General features: G+C 40.5%; 1 protein-coding gene across 2 annotated transcripts in view; it reads left to right on the forward strand.

Moving 5' to 3' along the window:
* The window catches only part of ABCC8 (ATP binding cassette subfamily C member 8), a 74,366-nt gene extending 55,316 nt beyond the window's left edge, over nt 1–19,050 (forward strand). For both annotated transcript variants that reach the window (XM_041414966.1, XM_041414968.1), the window contains exons 26-39: nt 308–468; nt 1,634–1,703; nt 2,372–2,529; nt 3,624–3,716; nt 7,784–7,886; nt 9,169–9,282; nt 9,910–10,030; nt 10,192–10,322; nt 10,884–10,962; nt 11,829–11,937; nt 13,442–13,545; nt 14,340–14,473; nt 15,785–15,847; nt 18,434–19,050. In XM_041414966.1, the coding sequence (XP_041270900.1) occupies nt 308–468; nt 1,634–1,703; nt 2,372–2,529; nt 3,624–3,716; nt 7,784–7,886; nt 9,169–9,282; nt 9,910–10,030; nt 10,192–10,322; nt 10,884–10,962; nt 11,829–11,937; nt 13,442–13,545; nt 14,340–14,473; nt 15,785–15,847; nt 18,434–18,571 (1,578 nt within the window). In that variant the 3' untranslated portion in view covers nt 18,572–19,050. The remainder of the gene's footprint in view (nt 1–307; nt 469–1,633; nt 1,704–2,371; nt 2,530–3,623; nt 3,717–7,783; nt 7,887–9,168; nt 9,283–9,909; nt 10,031–10,191; nt 10,323–10,883; nt 10,963–11,828; nt 11,938–13,441; nt 13,546–14,339; nt 14,474–15,784; nt 15,848–18,433) is intronic.
* The last annotated feature ends 3,411 nt before the right edge of the window (nt 19,051–22,461 follow it).

Here is a 22,461-nt window from a genome sequence, read left to right on the forward strand (position 1 = left end):
TCTAAAGTAATTTTGATATCAGAGTTCTTTTTTGGTTTTCCTGCACTGTTGCATTCTCACAGAAGCCTGGGCTTTTTATGGTGTTCCTTGATTTTAAATTTCTGATTTATCGCTCATTTTCATACAAACACTTCCCTGTCCAAAAGAAAATAAATTGTGATTTAAGATGGGCAAAAATCATGGACAGTTTAATTTAGGGAACAAAAAGGATATTCTCTAATATTTTTTCGCTTTCATGCTTCTGCATTTACAATAATATTTTAAACGTAATTTAAAATGAATATTTGTGTTGCTCTTTGTTTCTTAGGAATTTGACCATTCTCCATATTCAAAAGGTTTCAGCATTCTTTGCTGCCTTGGCATCGTATTATGCCTTGTCACATCAATAGCAGTGGAGTGGACTGGCTTGAAAGTCACCAAAAAGCTACACTCTTCTTTACTAAATAAAATTATTTTGGCTCCAATGAGGTATTTCTTTGATTGTAATAGAAGTTTTATTATAGTAATTTTGTCTTCTTTACTTCAAGACAGTCTCCTAAGTGCAGTTTTTACTAAGAAATGATTGTACATTGCATATTTTTTAAGATACCAGTGAAAAATCACCAGGTGTCAAGTTTCTGAGTAGTTTTTGAAAATGGTACCCAGGCTACTTGAGTTCCTAGACACAAGTCAAATGCCTCCTGCCTGACTGTGACTTCAGAGATTTGCTTCCTTGCATGTTTAATTTCTCTTGGCAGATTTTAATTAGGGAGAAAACACAATTATTGATCAATATGTGGTACAGATAATTCATAGCATGCTTCATCATCTTAATCACTGGAAATATTTACTGTCAGGCAGTGATTGTGCAAGTCTGGGTAAGGTAATGAGCTTAGACAAGTGTCATTACAGGCATCATTAGAGTATACTGGAGTGTACTTTGTTCCAGCAGAAGCCTTGGTTGTCCTCCATAAGGTTTTTTTCCTGTGTATGAAAGTAAAGGTGTAGCTTGATTCAAATTGCAGCTCTAGAGAAAAAAAACCCTCTTATTTTTAAGCTAACTATATTTGACCCAAACAACATGGAAAAATCACATACATGAAAAACCTCAGACTTTTTTAGATTTTTTTCCAGGATAAAATTAGACTTCAGGTTCCACATGAGTTCTGGAACAGCTAATAGCTGCAGAACAATAATAAAGTGTGTGTTTTTCATATCCAAATGTCTTTTAATATACTGTTCCAACAGTAGTTGTTTTTGTTACAATTTTCTGTTCCCAGAAAGACGCAAGACTTTGCAATTCAACTTCTTTTGAATTTTTTCTGAATTGAAGTGGCTTCAAATTAAAATCTGAAAGGATTTTTTTCGAGTATAATCATGTGATGTCCATGTCTTAGGCAGTAGAGGGAGCTGAGGACATGCTTGCAGTTGTAGGGTTCTAAGTGGTTGTAGGCTCATGCTTGTGATTGTAAATTCAAGACATGTCCATTGATTTGGAAAGCCATAGGTACTGGGAAAAATGAGAAATTTTACTATGGCTGTCAATTTATTTGTTTGTTTCTGTGATACAGTAACTATATTAGGTAAGACAAAATAACACAAATCAGTTCTAATATCAGTATTGTAAACTTTGCCATTCCTTGTGGCACTTTAGGTTTTTTGAAACAACCCCTCTGGGAAGTATTTTGAACAGATTTTCAGCTGACTGCAATACCATCGACCAGGTACTGATTAAATATTTTCAAGCTCTCAAGTTATCCTATCTTAATCTAAAAAAGTGGGGTTTTATTTATTACAGACTTGTCTAGATGAAGCTTACAGATGAACTATAATTTTGACTGTATCAGTTTGCATCATGATTTTCTTGGTTCTGTATGAGTTCTTCATCTTACATGAACATTGAAAAAACATCTGTTTTGCTAAGATGTCCTGTATAGAAAAGGGAAGCAAAATAAGATCAAGAGTAATATCCCCAAATTAAAGAGTATCCACTTTTTTTGTAAGTGGGTAAACACATTCATTTGAGGAAATGAAATGAGAAAACAGCAAATGCTATTGCCCAGAATAGAAATGACTGAAATTCAAATTACTATTACTTACCCCAGACTGCGCTACCAGGATTTATGCAGATGCTAAAATCTACTGCATCCCATCTGTAATCCTCTGACATGAGGATTGTGCTCCACAATGCAGATGTGAAGCAGCCTCACAGAAATCCCTTCAGGTGTCCCCAAAACCCAGTAGTAAATTCAAGAACAGAATTTAAGTGTATGCTTAAAATGCTTAAAATACACAAGGGATAAAATTTTGGAGGAAGCAGGAGAAAGGAAAAGCAAGTAGTGTTTTAAGCTTGTTATGTAAGATTCTGTGTGCTTTTTTCTTCTCTGCACAGCACATTCCAGCTACCCTGGAGTGCCTGAGCCGCTCCACCCTGCTGTGTGTGTCTGCCCTTGCTGTGATCTCCTACGTCACACCCATGTTCCTCATCGCCCTGGTGCCCCTGGCCATCATGTGCTACTTCATCCAGAAGTACTTCCGAGTCGCCTCCCGGTAAGGGCACCACCATCACCACCCTGGCAGTGGGCATGGATCCTGCAGTGCAGGGGAGCTTCGTGTTTAAATTTGGCAAGGCTGTGGCACTGTCTGCAAGTGGGACAAATCCACTGTGTCATTTCACAAGCGCCTTTGTCAGCAGCTCTTCGAGCAGAACTTCTGCGAGGAAGCAGACTCTGCATGAGCAGGGTCTTTGTGCATGATCAAAGGTTTTTGGAGTTCACAGAACCCAAAAAAAAAAAAAAACCTAACTGGATTCTGTCCTTTCCCAAGGACTGGGGAAGGACATGCAAGAAAATGTGGACAGGGAAACTGACGTCTGCCTATGCAGATGAAAGTGGAAATGTGGTACTGCCTAGCCATTAAGGATCCAGTGTGCATGAGCCTCCTCTCCTGTTCTGGGTGCCTTCTAGTTTTTAAAAATATAAAAATTTTTATTGTATCTGAGACCTTACTCTTTCTAAGATGATAGTTTCCCTCTTGTGAAGTGTTTGCAGCAATGCAAAAATATGCACATCCCCTCATATATGCACAGATTGAGAGGGAGTCTGCAACCAATTTACTTCCTGCTGGATGAAACTGAGACTAAATAGATTTCACCCTACATGTGCTTTTACTGATATGAGGAATAAATATGACATTGAGAAATGCACCTTAATAATGAGTGCAGACTCTCATTTGCTGAGTTTGAGATACTGTTGGTTCAGTAGTTGTGCTGCTATCTGGGGGTGCACTTTGTCTTCTGCTTAACTTGAGCTCCTATTTGCAGCATTCCATTAAATTGATATTCAGTACAGAGACAGAATAGTGTTTAAATCAATAAAAAATTGAGTACAAGAAAAAGGAATGTAGGAGAAAGGAGGGAAGTCAGTGAAGGGAAAAGACCCATTCAGAACTCCAGCTAGTTAAAAGTTGAAAGAAAAATCCTGCTGGGGAATTCATTCCCCTGCAGCAATGCTTTGCAATCTGTCTGAACCTTATGTATATGACTATGATGATGCTATTCCTTTTCACTCCCTGGGCCTGATTCAAGAGAGTAGCTGCACAACAAACCTGCTTTTTTACAAAATTCTTTTCATAACCCTCTCCAGGGACCTGCAGCAGCTGGATGACAGCACTCAGCTACCATTACTGTCCCATTTTTCAGAGACTGTTGAAGGTCTTACCACCATCCGAGCCTTCAGGTATAGTTTGTTTTTTTTAAGAAACATAGGTATTTGAAAGGAAGGTAATGTTATGTCTTAAACTGTTCTGCCTGGAAAATCCAGAGCCCCCACAACATGGACAAGGGGGGATGTCAAACTTTGAAGAATTTTAAGCATTTTGTATGTAGAGGAGTCACTGTAAAAAGAACAGACACATGTGGGTCATCTGCCTTGTGGTTGCTGTCCAGACACTTGCATGCAGCCTGAAAAAAGAGCTTGAGGGCAAATGTGATTTAAGAAGCTAAATTAGCCTGCAATTACCACAGCCTGTGGTGTGGCAGATGATGGGCTTGGACAGTTTCCATGGGAGAACTAATATGCACCAACTTGGTACAGACTAATCTGTGTCCATGTCCTGGGCAGATAAGCTGTGCATGCTGCTGGCTTTGGAGGCTACAGTAGCACCCTGCATGGTCTTTCAGGTTACTAGCTGAAAGTGTGGGTGTTTACACTGATTTTGGAAGTATACAAGGTAGACACAAAGTATTTCCTTGCCTGTTTTGGTTTGTCTTTGCATCCACATAAGCTCCCAGGGAGCCCAGGAATACCTGATAACCAGCCTGGGTTCTGTATGTGTGTTAGAAAACTGGCAGTCATGCTGATACCTCAGAGGTACCAATAAAAAACCACTGCTGAGCTTACCAGCTGCTTTCCCTGAACCAGGGCTATTCTTGTCTTTTCCCAGTTGACTCAAACACGATCAACTTTTCCACTAGATCCTCATCTAGATGATGTCTATGTATTTTGTCAGTTAATTATTACTGTTACCCTTCTATCCTTGAAACAGTAGGGTTTATTTGTTCTTGCTAACCTATAATTGTAATTTTGTAATAGAAGTAATGCACAAAGGTAACTTAAACTATTTTAAATTGGTTATAAATAGATCAAAGAAAGAATAACCAATTTAAGAGTTTGTTTCTCTTGGACTGAAGGCAGCTTACCCAAGAGTGGTAGAGCAGTTTAATGTTTTCTATTAATTACTGTTATTGGATATGTAATTCATTAAGTGCCAACAATGTTCTATGGTTTGTAGCTATGCCCATGTTCAATTTGCAGAAAAATCAATTTTTCATTTAATTTCTGCTTTTCTCATTCCTGTATCCTTTTACTTGACCAAGAGTATCTTTGAAGCATTATGGCTGTATATTTTCTGGTGTTGATACAGAAAGCAATATTCAATGTCATCCAGCTAATATTTTCAGTCTGTCGGAGCATTCCCTCTTGATTCTTCCTGTCCCCTTGGAATTAATTCCTCTGTCAAAGAATTGTGTTTGGTGCCTCCTTTTTCTTAAATCCTGCAGTATTTCTTAAATCCTGGTGTCTCTGACCCAGCCAGCCATGTGTGTTCAGTGAGATCTGTTCCATCTGTCTGCCAGCCTCCTGCCTCAGCTGCTAACCTAGTTATTTTTAGGCCTGTGTAGCTTTTCAGCTGCCTAACATATTAGCAGGAGTGGAGTTTAGACTTGCTAGCGTGAGCATCCCTAAAAATAACACTAACTCAGGAATTCATTCTGTTAGGAGGTGCCAGTTGTTCCTGAAGCGTCCTTACCCTTGGTTACTCTGCATTCTGGATTTATTCAGAATGCGTATGGAAAGAAATGTACAAAACAAACCTAGGGGAGTTCAAAAAAACAGCTACTGCTGCACCTACAAAAATGCCTTCAGCAGATGCCCTGGTCTGATTTATAGTTTATTTTGATACTTCAGATAGCATTTGTGTTAAACAATCACCAAAATGTAAATGTGAAGGATTCTGCAAAGGCATGTCTGTATTCTTAAAAACCTGGTAATCTGGAGACACTTTCTGAAGAGAAACTGATATTTTTGCATCAATCCAGCAACTGTGGTAACTTTGCTTCGCTGTTCCATGTGCATGACTGACTCATGATACATACCTCACATTCTCTGAGGCTATCTGCCTCACACAGTTCCTCATGGTATGGAGATAGGGATGTGAAATGTGGCTGAATTGGTTGCAGAAGCAGCACGGCCATGTCTGTGTGGTGAGGGCTGAGGGCAGTGAGCCCTGAGGAGAGGAAGGGGTCCCTAGCCCTGACATGGTGACACTAACGCCTGATTTAGAAAAAAAACATTCTGCTGTGCAACATGCTCACAGCCTGGGCTGCACCCAGAGCCCCGTGGGCAGCAGGGCAGGGAGGGGATTCTGCCCCCCTGCTCTGCTCTGCTCAGAGCCCACCTGCAGCTGCATCAGCTCTGGGTCCCAGCACAGGAAGAACAGGGACCTGCTGGGTGAGTCCAGAGGAGGCCATCAGACTGATTAGAGATGAAACACCTCTCCTTTGAGCAAAGGCTGAGAGCTGCATTTGTTCAGCCTGGAAAAGAGAAGGCTTTGGGGTGACCTAATTGTGGCCTTCCAGTAGCTGAAGAGAACGTGTAAGAAAGATGAGAGAGACTATTTACAAGGGCATGTAATGACAGGACAAGGGGAACGGCTTCAGACTGAAAGAGAGCAGGATTAGATTAGATGTTAGGAAAAAATCCTTTATTGTGAGGGTGGTGAGGCATTGGCACAGGTTGCCCAGAGAAGATGTGCATGCCCCATCCCAGGAAGTGTGTGAGGCCAGGTTGGATGGGGCTCTGAGCAAGCTGGTCTGGTGACAGGTGTCCTTGCCCATGGCAGGGAGCTGGAATGAGATGATCTGTAAGGTCCCTTCCAATCCAAGCCTTTCCATTATTCCCCACTGCACACATCAGACATGTCTCTTGTGTCTTAGCACGTGGCTAGGTTGTGGGCAGCTGAATTATTTCTTTTCCTCAAAATCATAAAATTTTTATGTAGAGTCATTACTGTGCTCAGAAGAAGGATTAAGGTACTCTGCAGTGAATGAATTTGAAAGATTCTGTAAGCCATGTACTTCATACATAGGCATTCTTCTATATGAGTATTAGGAGAGGTGAGTTTATAAATAATCAGTGCTTGTCACAGCCATAATAGCAAAAGCATAAAGTAAAGTTTCAAAGGGGGAAATCGAGTGTATTAAACTTCATCATGTAATAAAAGGGGGGAAAATGCAAGATTTGGGTGCTTAAACTAAATCTTTGTGCTTTATATCACTATCCTGGAAAATACTTTTGTGGCAGGCTTGTGCATTATTAGCTGTAATTGTTGATGCACTTGATTATTGACATCACTTTAATTGATAGCTATGTAATTAAATATTCCCAGCTAAAAGGGTGACTGGCTGACTTGCACACTTGTTAAGACCCAGCAGGGAATCAGATCCCATACCTGCTGAATTCATGGCAGATTTCATTGGCGCAGCTATTCACGTGAGTGGGTGCAAATTCACTATAACAAACTCTAAACAGGCTTATTTGTGATCAGTCCTGTACTGTGTAGGAATTTCCCTAATTCCTTGAGGGAAGGGAAACAGTTCTTTCCAAGCGAATACTTTTTGTTGTGCCATGTTCTTGGACTTGCATTTTACCAAGTGCCCCATTTGTTTAATGGTAAGGACAAATAATTTGTTTAATATGGGTGCTACTATAATGGAAAGTTCTTTGAGTTTATGCTTTTGAAACTGTTACCATTTCTAGATGCTATGGTAATATAAGTTTAAAACCTGAGCTTATATGATTGAGAAAAACTGAATTCTGCAGCATTAATGCTTCTTTTCACAAGTACATGCATGCATTATTTTTCTCATACATATTTTAAATAGTTTTAGATTTCTTTCTCTCTGTCAGTTATCATGTCTAAAATACATTTATAAAATGCCCAGTGGGATCTGGGAGCCCCACAAAATTTCAATACAATAATCAATGCAATAATACCCATAAATTACTTCTCAAGATACTGCACAAATACACTTTCCCTGTGTCTAATACAAAACTACAAATTATGTCACTCTGAACTATTGATAGGCTGATTTATACCCTGCACCAAGCTGTCCATAAGCACATACCCCAGAAATTAAATTTTACATTATATTTTTCTGTGACCCCAATGCCTGACTCCTTTTTTTTCTCCTTTCCTCTTGCTTTCCTGTTTCCTTCCTTTCTTTGTTTTTGTTTCCTTTTTTTAGGTATGAAGCCAAATTCCGACAAAAACTTCTTGAATACACAGATTCCAACAACATTGCCTCCCTTTTCCTCACAGCAGCCAATCGCTGGCTGGAAGTTCGCATGGCAAGTACATTGTTATTGTTGTTATTATTTATACACAAGGAATTTTTGGCTTTTGTTCCAAGTAATCTGATGAGGCATGCAATGGTTTTCCAGCCTCATCTCAAAGCTCTACCTTTGCCCTCTATGTCTCTCTGGCTGTAATGAGCATATGCCCAACCCATCCTGGACACTGAATGGGGTATGAATTTTCCCTGTAGTCTGCAGCTGTTTTTCCAAGACAGGAATAGTTTTCATGGGTCACATTGGCTCCTCTGTGTGTGAAGAGTGATCAGAGCTAGTTGAGCTGTGCCACCAGCCAGCATGTCATTGTGGGACCATGTCAGTCTGTGCCAGCAGCTTCTGCCTCGTGCCTTCCTAGGAACATTTCAATATCTTGGAAGCTCTTATAATGAGCAGAAGGATGTAGATAAGTTTGAGTCTGTTTTGGGGTCATCTGAAGAACCAAAGATATTCATTGGCCTGGCATGAAAAATGGTTTATTAAAAATAATTCTCTAAGAAGCAAGTCAGGGAATTTTATGTTGCGGAAGGTTATATCGCAATTTTAAATGCAGGTGTACTAATGCTGTTCTGGTAACATGGGTTGCTTTCAGATGTGCTAAATGTATGTTAATTCATTTTTCATGTCACACTCTATGGCTTCATTTTGGACTCCTTCTTAATTGGTAATTTAGTTCAGGTACTGGGTATGACTTGAATACAATATTATTATGCTATTATATATTCAGGGCTAAACTACCTGAAGTCCCTAATTCTGATCAATGCCTATATCACTAAACAGTTCAAACACAGACAAATTATAGTTATCCTCCCACAGAGTTTGTTTTCTAGTCTGTTACACAATTTTACTCAAAGAATTGTCTGTGGGAAGTCAAATCAAATTATTTAAAGTAAAGCAGAAAAAGGCCCTTAAGGTAATAGTTGTGTGCTGTGCAAGGATTGCTTGAACAGTTATGGATGGTAGGAACTCGGCAGCAACAGCAGAGCCTCCCGTCAGCCACAGAGATGGGATGCATGAGCACTTCCCTCCTATCCCAGGTAACATAGCTGCATGATTTCAGCCACCTCCATTATATGCTTGAGGTATCTGTGTTGACATCCCCAGCACAGCCCTGCTGAAAGCAGTGAGAATGGGTTCCTGGTAGAGTCTGGATGGAGTTCCATGGGGTTTCTGCCTGTGTTTCAAAGTTGTGCAATGGGTTTGTTATTTGGTGGGCAAAGTTATGAGAACGTTTTAATCCTTTGTAGACTTATAATGATGGAGCTTATTCATATTCCTTCAGGAGTACATTGGAGCATGTGTGGTACTCATAGCAGCTGTCACTTCTATTACCAGTTGCCTGTATAATAAAATCACTTCAGGACTTGTAGGCTTGGGACTAACCTATGCTCTTATGGTAAGAATCTCGGGATCCTTTCTGTCTCTCCCAAACATTTTTTTGTAATTCCTCAGGGCACAAAGATGAACAGGAAGATTGAAGGTGTCTGTACATCTATAGTGGGTACTGTAACATCACAGAAACCATGTGTTTACTTCAGTTCACATGTGGTGGTTGACATATTTGAGTGTATGCTTTCTTCAGCTTTGAGATCAAATCTCATGGAGGTATTAGTTCAAATATGTCAACAAGACATGGACAAGTTGCATCATAATTTTTTATATTGTCTTGCATTGTGAAGAATACATTTTCAGTGCATCAGTTGTAATTATGCCCTGGTATGTGATTCTAGATTGTCCAAAGTTGAGTTACCAAAATTATGTCTTTTCACCTGTCTTAAATGTTCTCCCACCCTCTTTTCTGTTGGTGTAGATCAGATCTCCACAGTACCAAAGTATCTGTGCACTGCAGTTAGGAAATGTAACCTTTAGTCATTGTTGCCTCCCTGTTGGTGTTGTACCATCCAGTGTGTTCACAACTTCCACTTACTGAGGTGTTCCTGTGTAGGAAAATAAACTGCATGCTGGTCAAACGATGCAAACTACTAAAAATCTGGGATTCAGTCATGTATTTGCTTTACATCAGGTGTCTAACTATCTGAATTGGATGGTTCGTAACCTGGCTGACATGGAGATCCAGCTGGGGGCAGTGAAAAGAATCAATGGCCTTCTCAAAACAGAAGCTGAAAATTACGAAGGGCTCCTTTGTAAGTGCAGTTTTGTGCAGCTTGCAGAAAGAGCTTGCTGAAATTTTAATGACTTTGCAGGGTACTGCCATGAAAAATGTAGTAAATCACCTAATGAACCAACTAATTTGTTACAAGAAGTTTGATGTTGGGTTTTTTTCCCCCCTGTGCCTGTGGTACAGCTTCATCACAGATTCCCCAGAACTGGCCAGACAGAGGGGAGATCCAAATCCAGAACCTCAGTGTCCGATATGACAGCAACCTGAAGCCAGTGCTAAAACATGTCAATGCCCACATCTCACCAGGACAAAAGGTAAAAAACTGCAGTGGATCTCAGGAGCTCTTCAGACTAGCACATCACATAAATCAGAGTTAAAACATAGCACAGAATGCTTTGGTGACTGAATTACAGATGATTTTTTTTCTCTCAAAGAGTGTAGTGTACTGGAAAGGAGTCTGAGGGATTCTTAGCTTGGTGTATTGAGGCAAACAAACCCCCCCCCCACCCCAGTATCCCAGTGCCCTCCTGTCAGCACACAGTACCAGAAGTGACAGAGAGCCCTTACAGTGCTAGACCTACTTTTCATCCTTCTCACATGACTGTCTTGTCTTTATTACCATCATTACCATTCTCCTATTTTACCTGTTACAGGGCTGACTTAATTTATCCTTAAATGCTCAGACCCCTAAAAGACAAAAAGTGAACACAGCAATTCTGTAATGGCTGGTTCAGTTTGACTGATCTGTCAGGCGGAGAAGAGGATCCTGTGAATCAGAACAGCTCCTCCACCCTCTCATCTGAAGTGTCAAGTACAGATGTTATCCATTTCCTGTATTTTCATTGCCTGATGTTCATGTGCTTTCTGTGTCACAGATTGGGATCTGCGGCCGAACAGGCAGTGGGAAATCCTCCTTCTCTCTTGCATTTTTCAGGATGGTTGACACCTTTGAGGGTAAGATAACACTTTTGTGTGTCACTCAAGCTTAGCTCCTGAAGGTTCTTTGGTAGTCTTTTCCTTAACAGCAGCAGCTCTAAAGTGTGATTTTCAGGACACACTCTCTGGCCCTGTTTAAAGCTGATATCATCTGTCACCTAACAGCTGTGCCATTTGTAAGCCAGATCAATAAAAATTCTGCTTGATAGAAGCTAAAGTCCAAGAGTGACAGATGACAGCCTTTTGTGCAGTTAAATCACAACAGTAGGAGCAAAGCATAAAAGGGCAAGGTGTTCAAGGGTAATCTGTGCTCAAGGCACAGATGGGATTCACTAGGCCCAAAAAACTCAGCACTTGGGGGTTGCAGCTTGGCCTGCTGCCCTGGAATTTCCTGCCATGTTTCCTGCTCTGTGTGCCGTGTCCATACGCCTCACAGGGTGCATCTCAAAAAGATGTCAGCCAGTTTCCCAGCCACATCACCCACAGAGCCCTGTGCAGAGACAGACAGTCGTACTCAGAGATAAGATTTCATAGTGCTCAACAGTAATTTGGCTTTCTGAAAGGCTTGTTACCCCTGGTAATTAATCCCTGATTGAAGTCATGTCTGACCCTGTTGTTTGAGAGATCTATACTGTTCAAGCAGTTAAGCAGTGTATCTAATCATTCAGAAGGTCCTTCAGGTCCACTCAGTATGCCTTCCAGCTGAGCTTAGTCTCAAGAAGGCTGTGCTGGCTTTTTAGTCAAAGCATGTTTCTTTAGTAAAGAAGGGGCTATGTGATCCTAGGCCTGTTCCTGCTGTATTGCCTTTCAGCCTGGAAGAGAGCCATCTCTTTGCCAGCAGCTGTGTGGCACAATAAACACACTGTCCCCTTTCTTTTGAATAGGGAGGATTATCATTGATGGTATAGATATTGCAAAGCTGCCCTTGCAGACACTGAGATCCAGGCTGTCAATCATTCTCCAAGATCCTATTTTATTCAGCGGAACAATCCGGTAAGTATTGAGCACCAGCAATCAATAAAAACCATGTAATTGCTTCTATGTCATGCAATATGAATTATGTGTTATAATTGTACTATATCATGACTTTTATACCAAGCTGCTCGATTCCAGTCTCCTCAGCTGAAATAGGGAGGATCACTGCCTTCTGTCTGTGCTTGTAGCTCACCCCTGCCAGGCCAACCTTGCCCTGTGCCTGAGCCTGGACAGGACACTGTTGGCAGAAGACATCCCATGCCTGGGAAGCAGGGAAAGCCAATATTTATTCCTCCAGGATCCAGTAATCAGTTTAGCTCACTGATCAAATACCCATAACCCCCCAGCATTTCTTGGAACAACCTTCTTTCTCCTACATCTCTTTACGTCTGTCTGCCTTAAAATATGAGATGTAAAAAATGCAGACTAAAAAACTGCTGTAGACAGGGGAAAAGCAAAAGAGCAACATAAGAAGTACTGTGAGAGTAGGCTGTTTTATCCTGGAGCCTCTATCTGTGTTTCTTCTGAGCCATTTCATCTGTGGCACCAAATAGGTTAGCTCTTGCTTTTTTTTTGTTTTTGTTTTTTGTGTTCTCCTCCTACGTCTCTGAGCAGATGATGCAGTGGCCAAAAGTTCCAGTTTCCAACAAATTCCATTCCCTGTGTCTGTGCCATTTACCTTAGGAAGAATCACTTGCAGATTTAGTTTCTATGTAAGTGACTAGAGTTCACTGAAAAGGATACAAACTTCAGGACATGCCTGAATAGACCATGATTCATTCACATCAGAAGATTATGTGATTGCATGCCTTTGTTTTATAAATTAATCTATTAAAAATGCTTTTAGGCCAGCATCAATCCTTCACAACTCATACAGCAGGAGTAAAACATAAAAAAAGTGTCATGCACCATTAAATCTTTTATTGTCATTCTACATGCTAATGTAATATGATGTGAGATTCACATTTGTTGCTGTCACTTCTGGGCCACAGCAAGCTAAAATAACATTCATCTGTTCATAAATCCAAGATTTTTTGAATTGCAGTGAAGACTTCAATTTCATAATGCAGCATGAAGCTTGATTATTCTGTTAACATTTCTGCAGCCGTGAAGAACAAAGAGACGTTGTATTTAAAAGGAGGCAGGGTAAAATTTTGGCCTTTGTTAAAATTGGATGTTAATTTAGGCTGAATATAGTCACAGATTTTTCTAGTAAAACATGAGATTTATTTATTTTATGCAGAACAAAATAAATCCCCAAACCATAAAGATAGCCACAAAATAGGAAGCTTTTCCCTTTCTGCTCAAGTGACAGTCAAATTTTCATCTTAATCACATTGGCATAAACATTGATCAAGTCTGGGAAATTCAGTGGATTTATACCAATGATAGATTAGAATCAGGCCCAGACCTTCAGTGTATGATTCTGATTATTTGCAGGTTTGTTCCTAAGCACACTAAAAGAAGAAATCCATTGCAGCAGTTTCTGTTGACTGATGTTCTTGAATTACCCATGCTGCAGGTTTAACTTGGACCCTGAGAAGAAGTGCACTGACAGCATGCTCTGGGAAGCACTGGAAATAGCACAGCTCAAGCATGTGGTGAAGGCACTGCCTGGGGGCCTGGGTAATGAGACTTCTTTTTGAGAATATTATTTCCAGCATTCATGATTTTCCTTCCTGTTTCACACTTATTTATTAGAAGGGCAGTTGATGAAGAAGGAGCTTTTAAAGTTTGTGGAAGGTGACAAAAAGTGCCTGCATGCAAATGTCCTATATCTGTATAACTCCTTTATCAACTGTACCTGGGGGCAGAATCCTCTTTCTTTTCAAATCAGTGGTAAAATTGTTTTATTGCAGTATGTCTTTGTTATGAAGCACTGAGATTTATGGGTCTTGTTAAATTAAATAAGCTGCCAACAAGACAGGTGTTACCTAGAACATGTTCTTTTGTATTTTCCAATTGTTGTGTCCAAGGAGGAAGATTTCTAAAGCTTCAGGCTGTGAATCATTCGGCCATGCAGAAAAAAAAAAAAAAAAAAAAAAAAAAAAAAAAAACCATCAAACACCTAACAAAAAACAAAAACCACCAATAAACCCCCTTAAAATGGTAAGTTTTACAGCCCTAGGGTAAAGAAATGATGGATGCTGGTTTGACTGGGGTGCAGTGTCCTAGACTGCACATGTTTCAGAGAAACTCACTCTTGAACATGCTCAGCTGCTTTGATGTCTAACAGATACAGAGAATATAGTGAGACAAAAGTACTGATTGTGTTGAACACTGGAAATAAGCAGGCAGAAATGTGTCACCAGCAGCTGTAAGCCTAGGAAATATAATTTTACACTAGAAGTGAGATTCTGTTCTCCAGGCATATGCTCTATTCTGATCTGACCTTACTGATTTTGTTGTATCACTTCCAGATGCAATAGTCACAGAAGGGGGTGAAAACTTCAGCCAGGGCCAAAGGCAGCTGTTCTGTCTGGCAAGGGCTTTTGTGAGGAAGACCAGCATCTTCATCATGGATGAAGCCACAGCATCTATTGACATGGCAACAGTGAGTTTGAAGTGCTTCTGATTTCTTTTACTTGATATGTGAAGTAAAAGGTGGAAAGCAATTCTGTCTATTCTGTTACGTGCTTACACCATATTTAGGTGCAGACATATTTACAAGCCCAGGTAGTTGTGAGTCACTGCTAACAAATCTAAAGAGCTTTCAAACCATTTTACTAGAGATTGAATAGTTATTCCAAGACTGATTGCATTAGGAAAATGAAGCATGTTATTTTAATTGGCAGTGGGGTTTCACTGTAACAAAGTAAACAAAGCTGGGGAAGGTCAGCTGGGATGGTCAGTGAAGGGTGAATTGGCAAGTTTTCCCAGCATGGTTGACAGGACAAGTTAGAAAGTTAGAAGGCTTGAAAGTAGGGGCAAGGAAATAAACACAGACACAGAAAAGGCGTACTGGATTATTGCATTAATTGCCTGGAATTTCTAGGGAGATGCTGAAGCACTCAGTAATAGTGCAGTGACTGGGTTTTAGCCAGATAGAATAGTACATTTTTTTCATCTGTTGTGTTGTTACAGGAAATATTTCAGTTTTCTTTCTGCTGTAAGTAAAGAACATAATTGGAGGGGTTTGTTGGAAAAGCTACAATTTTTAGTTCAGTAAAATGTTAGTGTTTGAGCTTCAGCAAGGGAATCATAGTGCACACAGCCCAGTTAAAACACATTTTGAATTTTGATGCATTGAGGATAAAGTTCCTCCTTTGAAATACCTCTCTGAAGAGCAGCTAATAACAAATGAAGGTCTCTGTGCTCGTGACACTTCCCAGCAGTTTGGAACGCAAAGACAGTCTCCTAAATAGCAAAGGATGAGTACTTGTTGAGTGAGAGCTATGTATGTTAAGGCCATCTTAAATATCATCTCCACTGTTAAATATGCCAGGTACAGCACAGTCCCTTGCTTGTCCCTGCCACCCCTTGGTGTTAGATGTCCCCATTGTGCTGGAACATTCCTGGCCTTGCAGTGGGGTGAAGGACGCGCCACAGAGGCGCCGCATGGGCAGCCTGGCAGCACCCAAAATTCACCTTGGATTTCCTCAGTGTCAAACCGAGGCCAGGACAGCAGGAATTTGGGGCCAGAGCACAGCTCTTGTGTCTGCTGAACCCCGGAGGCAATGGCAGGAGAGACCAGGCTCTGGCTTAGTTTGGACATGTAGCTCATTTTTCATATCCGCAATGGATGATAAATACAGCACGGAATAGTCAGTGGTTACTTACTGAAGCCTTCTTATTCTTTATCTTCTCTGTGTCTATTATGCAAGTTCTGTTGTTTGAAAAGCACCAAATGTTCTTCCTTCCCTAGGAGAACATTCTCCAGAAGGTGGTAATGACTGCATTTGCTGACCGGACTGTGGTTACAATAGCAGTAAGTACAGTCCCTGCTGCCATCCTAATGCTAACCAGGATCTGAAATGTCCCATTAGTCACTTCTTGTCACTCTTAGTAAATGTGTTAATTAGGCCAGTCATCTTTTTCTTTTTTTAAATGGTGTTTAAATGTAAGCTTTCTTTTCCATTTTAAATTTCTTACTTAAATTCATAAGAGGGGCTTGTTAAATGTGTTGCATGATGCTAAGTCAAATTACCTGCAAAGGCACATAATTAGAGTATGCTATCTTCTGTTTCCCATTTTAAGCTAATTTAAAATGCCATATACTTTGCTGCAAAATATAAATTTCATCAAGCTAAAATAATCTTTTAACTAATGACAAGTAAATGCACATTTCAGGGAGGTGAAACAAAGTCAGTATGCTTCTTAACATTTAAAAATTCAACACAAGAAATCTGTGCTCAGGAATCTGAGTATCAATTATTTTCACCTAGCAAATGTATACTAAAAGACCAGATTTATCTTATGGTATCCATCCAGTGTGTCGTTACAAAAAAGCAAAGGAATCATAACCATGACATTTCCTGATTTCTCTGCATGAAAATTCAGATTTGCACTGTATTCTGCATCTGTATCTTTTTCAGTTTGTTTGGGGACAGGCTGAAAAAACTTCATTTTTCTTTTTCACTCTTGGTGAGTTTTAAACTGCACAGTTCAAACAAACAACATCTTGGAATAAACTTAGTTTGAATATTTTTGCTTACTTCCAATTGTAAATGTGGTTTACAGCACATGTGGGTTTGTATTCAAAACATTCTGTAGTAGAAACATAACACAGGGGGTTTGTGGGATAGGTAGTGGTTTTGGGGTGTGGGGGTTTTTTTTGGGTTTTTGGGATTTTTTGGGGTTTTGGGTTTTGTTTTGGTTTGGTTTTTTGGGTTTTTTTGTTTGTTTGTTTTGGTTTGTTTTTTTGTGTTGTTGATTTTCAGGTGTGGTTTTGTTCTGTCTTGGTTTTGGTGGGTTTTTTCCCAGAAAAAGCCATATATTCCTAATTTCTGTTTAGGAAGAATAGGAATAGCAGGAGTTATAGTACTGGCTCTCTGTTATCTTCTATGTTACTCACAATTACCAGGGTGGCAGCACTGATTGTGTTACACTGAAAGAGATCAGACAAGGGCAGCAAATTTAGCTGGAATGTGATATTTCAGTCCCCTGTCTGTGGACTGGATAAATGGCATAGAAACTGCAGAAGTTATGAGATTTGTAGATGCCATCAGTGATTATTTTAAGGAAAATCTGGCTAGGAAAGCCAGAGAAGGAAATACAAGAGTTGTTTTGATACTGAGGATGCCCAAGACTTGATTAGGAACCTTATGGGTGAAGAGCAACTGTGTAACAGCAACCATAATATTCTGAGATTAAATATCCCTGTGGGAGTGATGCAGATCCAAAAAAAATCCCATGCAGTTACAGTTAACATGAAAAAGTGGAGTTCTGTCAATATGAAGAGGCTTTCAAAAAATCAAACCAAAAATAAATGGTAGGGGGAAAAAAGCTAAAAGCAGCAGCAAAGGAAATTAAATCTGCCAGGGGTTATGGAAATTACTGAAGCATTTTATTTAAAAAGATGGAAACAATGCATTTAGGTAATGCTTGTGTTATGATAGAAAAATGTGGTATGGATAAAGAAATAAAAAAGATGGTTAGAAACAAGAATGCTGAACTCAAAATCCATAATTCACACATACCTTGAATATTGTGTGCAGTTCCAGTCTCCTTATGCCCAGAACAACACATTACAAGTGAAAAATGCTGAGAAGCACAGGATGAGTTTGGAAGTGTTGGATTTGCTCCTGGAAGGGAGCAGCTGAGCAGGCTGGGGCTCTTCTGTGCGGAAGAAGGAAAATGTAATGACCTTGAGAGAGGTCTGCAAAGTCACAGGCAAGGAGCACCAGGTGAAACTCTGAGCACACAGAAGAGGGAGTACTTGTTCATGTAGTGGGGAGGAAGCATGGAAAAGTCTTTTCCAAAGGATATGGATGCAAAATGATTGAGAAAGCTCAGAAGACATGGCCCAAGTCTTGTAAAACTGACTAGATCAGATTTCTAAAGACAAACCACACCAAGCCCAGGAACCTCCCCAGACCCAGATACAATCCAGGAGTGGAGTCTTGTAAAGCTGACTAGATCAGATTTCTAAACAGACAAACCACACCAAGCCCAGGAACCTCCCCAGACCCAGATACAATCCAGGAGTGGGAGAATTCCCAGCTTCCCACGGGCAGCTCCACACTCTGTTGCCCAGTTCCTCCTCTGTCTGGCTGCCTTCTTTTGGCTGCACTTGGGAGCAGGACTCTGGGCTGGGGACATTCTAAAGGGAACTTGCAGGACTCCTCATACTCATGTACCTGTGTGTTTTTTGGGTACTTGAGTATCCACCTGGCTCTTGGTCTGTATATTTATCTGCAGTATTTACATAAAAATGAGGAGGAAAAAGTAGGATAAGTAGCCTTAATCAAACTTGAACTTCATAGGAAAATTAATTTGCAGAAGCCTATCTTATCCTGGAATATATTGAATAGAGAGATACACTGACCTGGCAGTTTGTTTGTTTGTTTTTCAGCACCGCGTGCACACGATCCTCAATTCAGATTTGGTTATTGTCATGAAGAGAGGGGTTATTTTGGAATATGACAAGCCTGAGGTTCTGCTAGAACAAGAAGACAGTGTCTTTGCTTCTTTTGTACAAGCAGATAAGTAATAAAAATAAATAAAGCATTTTAGAATACAATTTTATTCTTTTCTAAAAATGTAAAATATCTGTAAATAAATATTATTTCATAATAAATTGAGCTATTCCTTTTTTAATAAAATGAGCCATTTTTTCCATCTGAAGTATTAATGAATTATCTGTGTATTTTACTTTTGGTATACTACTACTTTTCTTTTTATCTGCTGATAAAGAATCACAAAATACAGTTGAAAAAAACCACATGGGTGAACTACAACAGTATACACATCAAACATACCCAACATGGAGTTTTTATGTCACTCTCAACCCCCCCATCATTTATTAACATGTTATTTTTATGTGTCATAGCCCTACTGTACATAATGTTCATGACTGACTAAATGCAGAAGGAAAAATTATATACCAAAGGTATCTCTCAGAAGCTTGTATCTCTTTCAATCAAATGACTCTGTAAAGCTTTAATATCTAAATACAAAATCTATAAAGCATTTTTTATACTGTGGTTTATTGATAGTGCCCGAGTTGTGCCTTAGACTCTCCTTTAATACAGTCTGGAAATAAATTACAATCTGATTCCATCTTTCTGCCCACTGAATACTATTACACTGATTCCAAGCAGGGTGGAGGCTGACTCCCTCCCAAACTGTCAAGAAGCTGAGAGGAGGCAGGCTCTGATAAAGCATCAGTGTTTAATGTACACTGTTTCCAGACCAGTGCAGATGTACCAATTCATCTGGAAATGATCCCTCCAAGTCTGGTAAATAAACAGCATTAAACCTTTCAGTGCAGCTCAGGGCCATGAGAGCTTGACTCATCTCCCAGTTTCACATATTTCACCCAGTGTTATGCTGTCTCTAGATTTACTGTGACCCTTACCAATAAATTCTGTACACTTCAGATAACTTTTAACCACTGAAATTATCCTAATTCAGCCAGACAGTTACTTATCCGTGCCCTGTGACAGTCATTCCAGGACTCTTTCATTAATGGAGGGTTAGAATGTCAATAAAGGCTACAATAAGTTTTTCACTTATTCTTTTTACAGCAAGTTTACCTTTTACATCCATTTTTTGTTTCATTACTTCCCCTATTTGAAGGATTTCTAGTGCTTAGGAGAGCTCTTTATCTTTTTTTTGGTTTGTTTTTTTTTTTTTTTTTTTTTTTCCCTCTCTTTAGCCTGCTCAATTAGTTTGGAACCTGTTTTTAAAAGCTTTATTTTCTAGAAGACACCTCAGTGTTCTCATGGGATATGTGATATTTTAAGGCATTACTTCTGGCACTGCAGCAGAGAGCCAGGGAAAATGAAGAACTGTTGTTGCTGTTTGTGTCACCAGTTCCAGAGCAGAGTATTTGCAGCACATCCCTGCTGTCACTTGGGCAGCAATGGAGGGCAGGTAAGTGGCACCAGAGGAGAGTGTAGAATGAGCAGTGGTAAAAGTCAGGAGGTAGGATGTGGTGATGCAGATGAAAGGCATGAGCTCTGTCATTGCCTACCACCTTTCAAGAGAGGAAAAGGCCATTTGGGAGCTTTCTCCTCCTCCAGGGAGTTGTTTGCTGGGCAGTGTCCAGGAAAGAATGGCTGCAGAATAATTGGTGAGTTTTCACCCTGCAATACCAGGCTTCCATTAGGGCTAAGAGAGGAAAAGTGGAAGCAGAAGGGCACAGAGCAGCTTTGTGCCACAGCCCCTGGGCGTGCTGTCTCCTGCCTTCCCATTACTGGTCTAAGGCAGGATCTCATCCTGTACAGGCTTAGGAAAGCACCACTCTGCAGGACTCCTCAAACTCACACTGCAGAGGCTCTGCAGCCCTCTGTGGAAGCTCTTAGAGATTCTAATGGCAAGGGGGGAGATGCAGGGAAGTGAGGTTTCATGTGCTTTTAATGAAGTGCCAGGGATTTGGCACTGCAATTTGGGCTTGCTCCTATTCCACAAGCTTCTGACAGCCTCACTCAGAAGGGAATGCAGGGAGGAAAGGACAGGAGGCTGTGCTTTAACCTGCAGCATTAAGAAATTAGAACTCAAAAGTGCAAGTGACACACTTCCATTTTAAATGGGACTTGTAATTCCCAAAGTAGCGTAGCAGGAGAGTAGGGAGAGCTCATTCATGTCCAACAATTACCAATTTTTAATGGCACCACACTGCTGAATCAATATCTGTGAACAGGGGGGCTCTTGGCTGCCACTGGGCGAGGACATTTCCTCAGCACATTTAAACTGGTCTTGTTTGTTTGGGGCCAGGGAGTTCCTGCCCCTAACTGCAAAGGATTAAGAGTCTCACCAGTGACCAGAAGTGGTTCCCAAGAACATTATTCTGTGGTGTAAGGCTCACTGACATTACCCAGGTCAACAGACCTCGTTGCCACGAGATGGGCAGCCCAGCAGTCACTGTCAACCAGGCTCACAAATGTGTTTGTAGGGCACTGAGGCATCACTAAGCAAAGGGCTGTACTGCAGTGGCTGCAAGACAGTGCAAGCCAAGCCAGGCTTTCAGTTTTCCTGAGGGATGGGACTTGTCTCAGTCCCAAAGGTGTTAGGGGATAGGCTGCCCATGGAGCTGCAACCAGAGGTTTTCTTGTTGCTTTGTATAAGTGATTCCACTATACAAAACTTTATAGGGTTTATTCCCTTGTCTTCATGTGGCCAGGAAACACAGCATGGCTGCTTCATCAGTGCTCTTCCCAGCTCTGCTCATGCCTCCCCTTGGGGCTTTGCATAACCAACTCTGATCTCTTTTCTTCTGCCCACCTACTCGTACTGCAAGGTGATTTATGAGGCTTCCTTTCTGTCAGACTAACACTGTGTAGCCTCTGAAGCTTTACTCAGCTTCTAAAGGCAGAGTAATAACATGGCAACAACTAAATTTTAATTTGACAGTTATCATAAGATCTTGTTTGATAGCCATTAAAATTAGAGTAAATGGAGGGGGGAGTTTTGAAGTGTAAAACCTATTTTGTGGGTGGAAGAACTTACCCCTCATGATTCACTACTACAGAGTGGGATTGTTCATTCCTGTGAGCCCAATTGTTTTCAGCAGCTGTTAACACAAATATGTTGGCTCACTCAGAAGATCTGTCACTTTCTTCTTTTAAGTATCTGTCACTTGATCCATAAAGACAGCTCTAGAAATTCTTCAGCAGAAGCCACTGGCTTTGCTATCCCATCTCAGCCCCTAAGTGCTCAGAGATGAAGAAAAAGAGGTGGCAAATGACAGTCCCATTGCAGAATTGGAAACAAGGAAGCACTGCTCTGAGAGTTCAGGATTCCTAAAAGCAACGTGGTGAGTTTGCCCATAAATCACCCCTCCCTGGGTCGTTCCTAGCACCAGGCCATGCAGAAATTAACTCTTCCACTAAAACCCTCTCCCCCGACACAGGCTTTTATCCATTCCACGTTTATGGAGGTACCGCCCTCTGGAGGAAAAGGTACAGAATAAAGACCACGCTTAGAAAAGAGTCAGGAAAAACGGCACAAAAGTCAGGACTGGCTCTGGAATCCCTGTGTCCATGTCTGCAAGAGTGTAAAATGCTGCCCATGAGTTGCCTGGTGTTGTACAGCCTGTTAATGCTCACTGCAAAATTCTGGAAGTAAGACCTGCCATCAGCTGCAGAACTACACATCTGACAAGTAAAACTTCAATCTACTTCATCCTTTTGGGTTATGGGTTTTCTTTTTCATGTTTAGAAAGTATGCTCACTGCAAAATTCTGCAAGGCCTGCCATCGGCTACAGAACTACACATCTGACAAGTAAAATTTCAATCTACTTCATCCTTTTGGGTTATGGGTTTTCTTTTTCATGTTTAGAAAGAAAAATGGGCTTTAAAAAAAAAACCCAAACTTTTTAAAAAATTAAATTGTCATATAAATAATGTAGTTAACAAACTAAAAGTGTAGGTGCGGGT

The sequence above is a fragment of the Onychostruthus taczanowskii genome, unplaced genomic scaffold, assembly GCF_017590055.1.
Source record: "Onychostruthus taczanowskii isolate IOZ18803 unplaced genomic scaffold, ASM1759005v1 scaffold49, whole genome shotgun sequence".
Lineage (NCBI taxonomy): Eukaryota > Metazoa > Chordata > Aves > Passeriformes > Passeridae > Onychostruthus > Onychostruthus taczanowskii.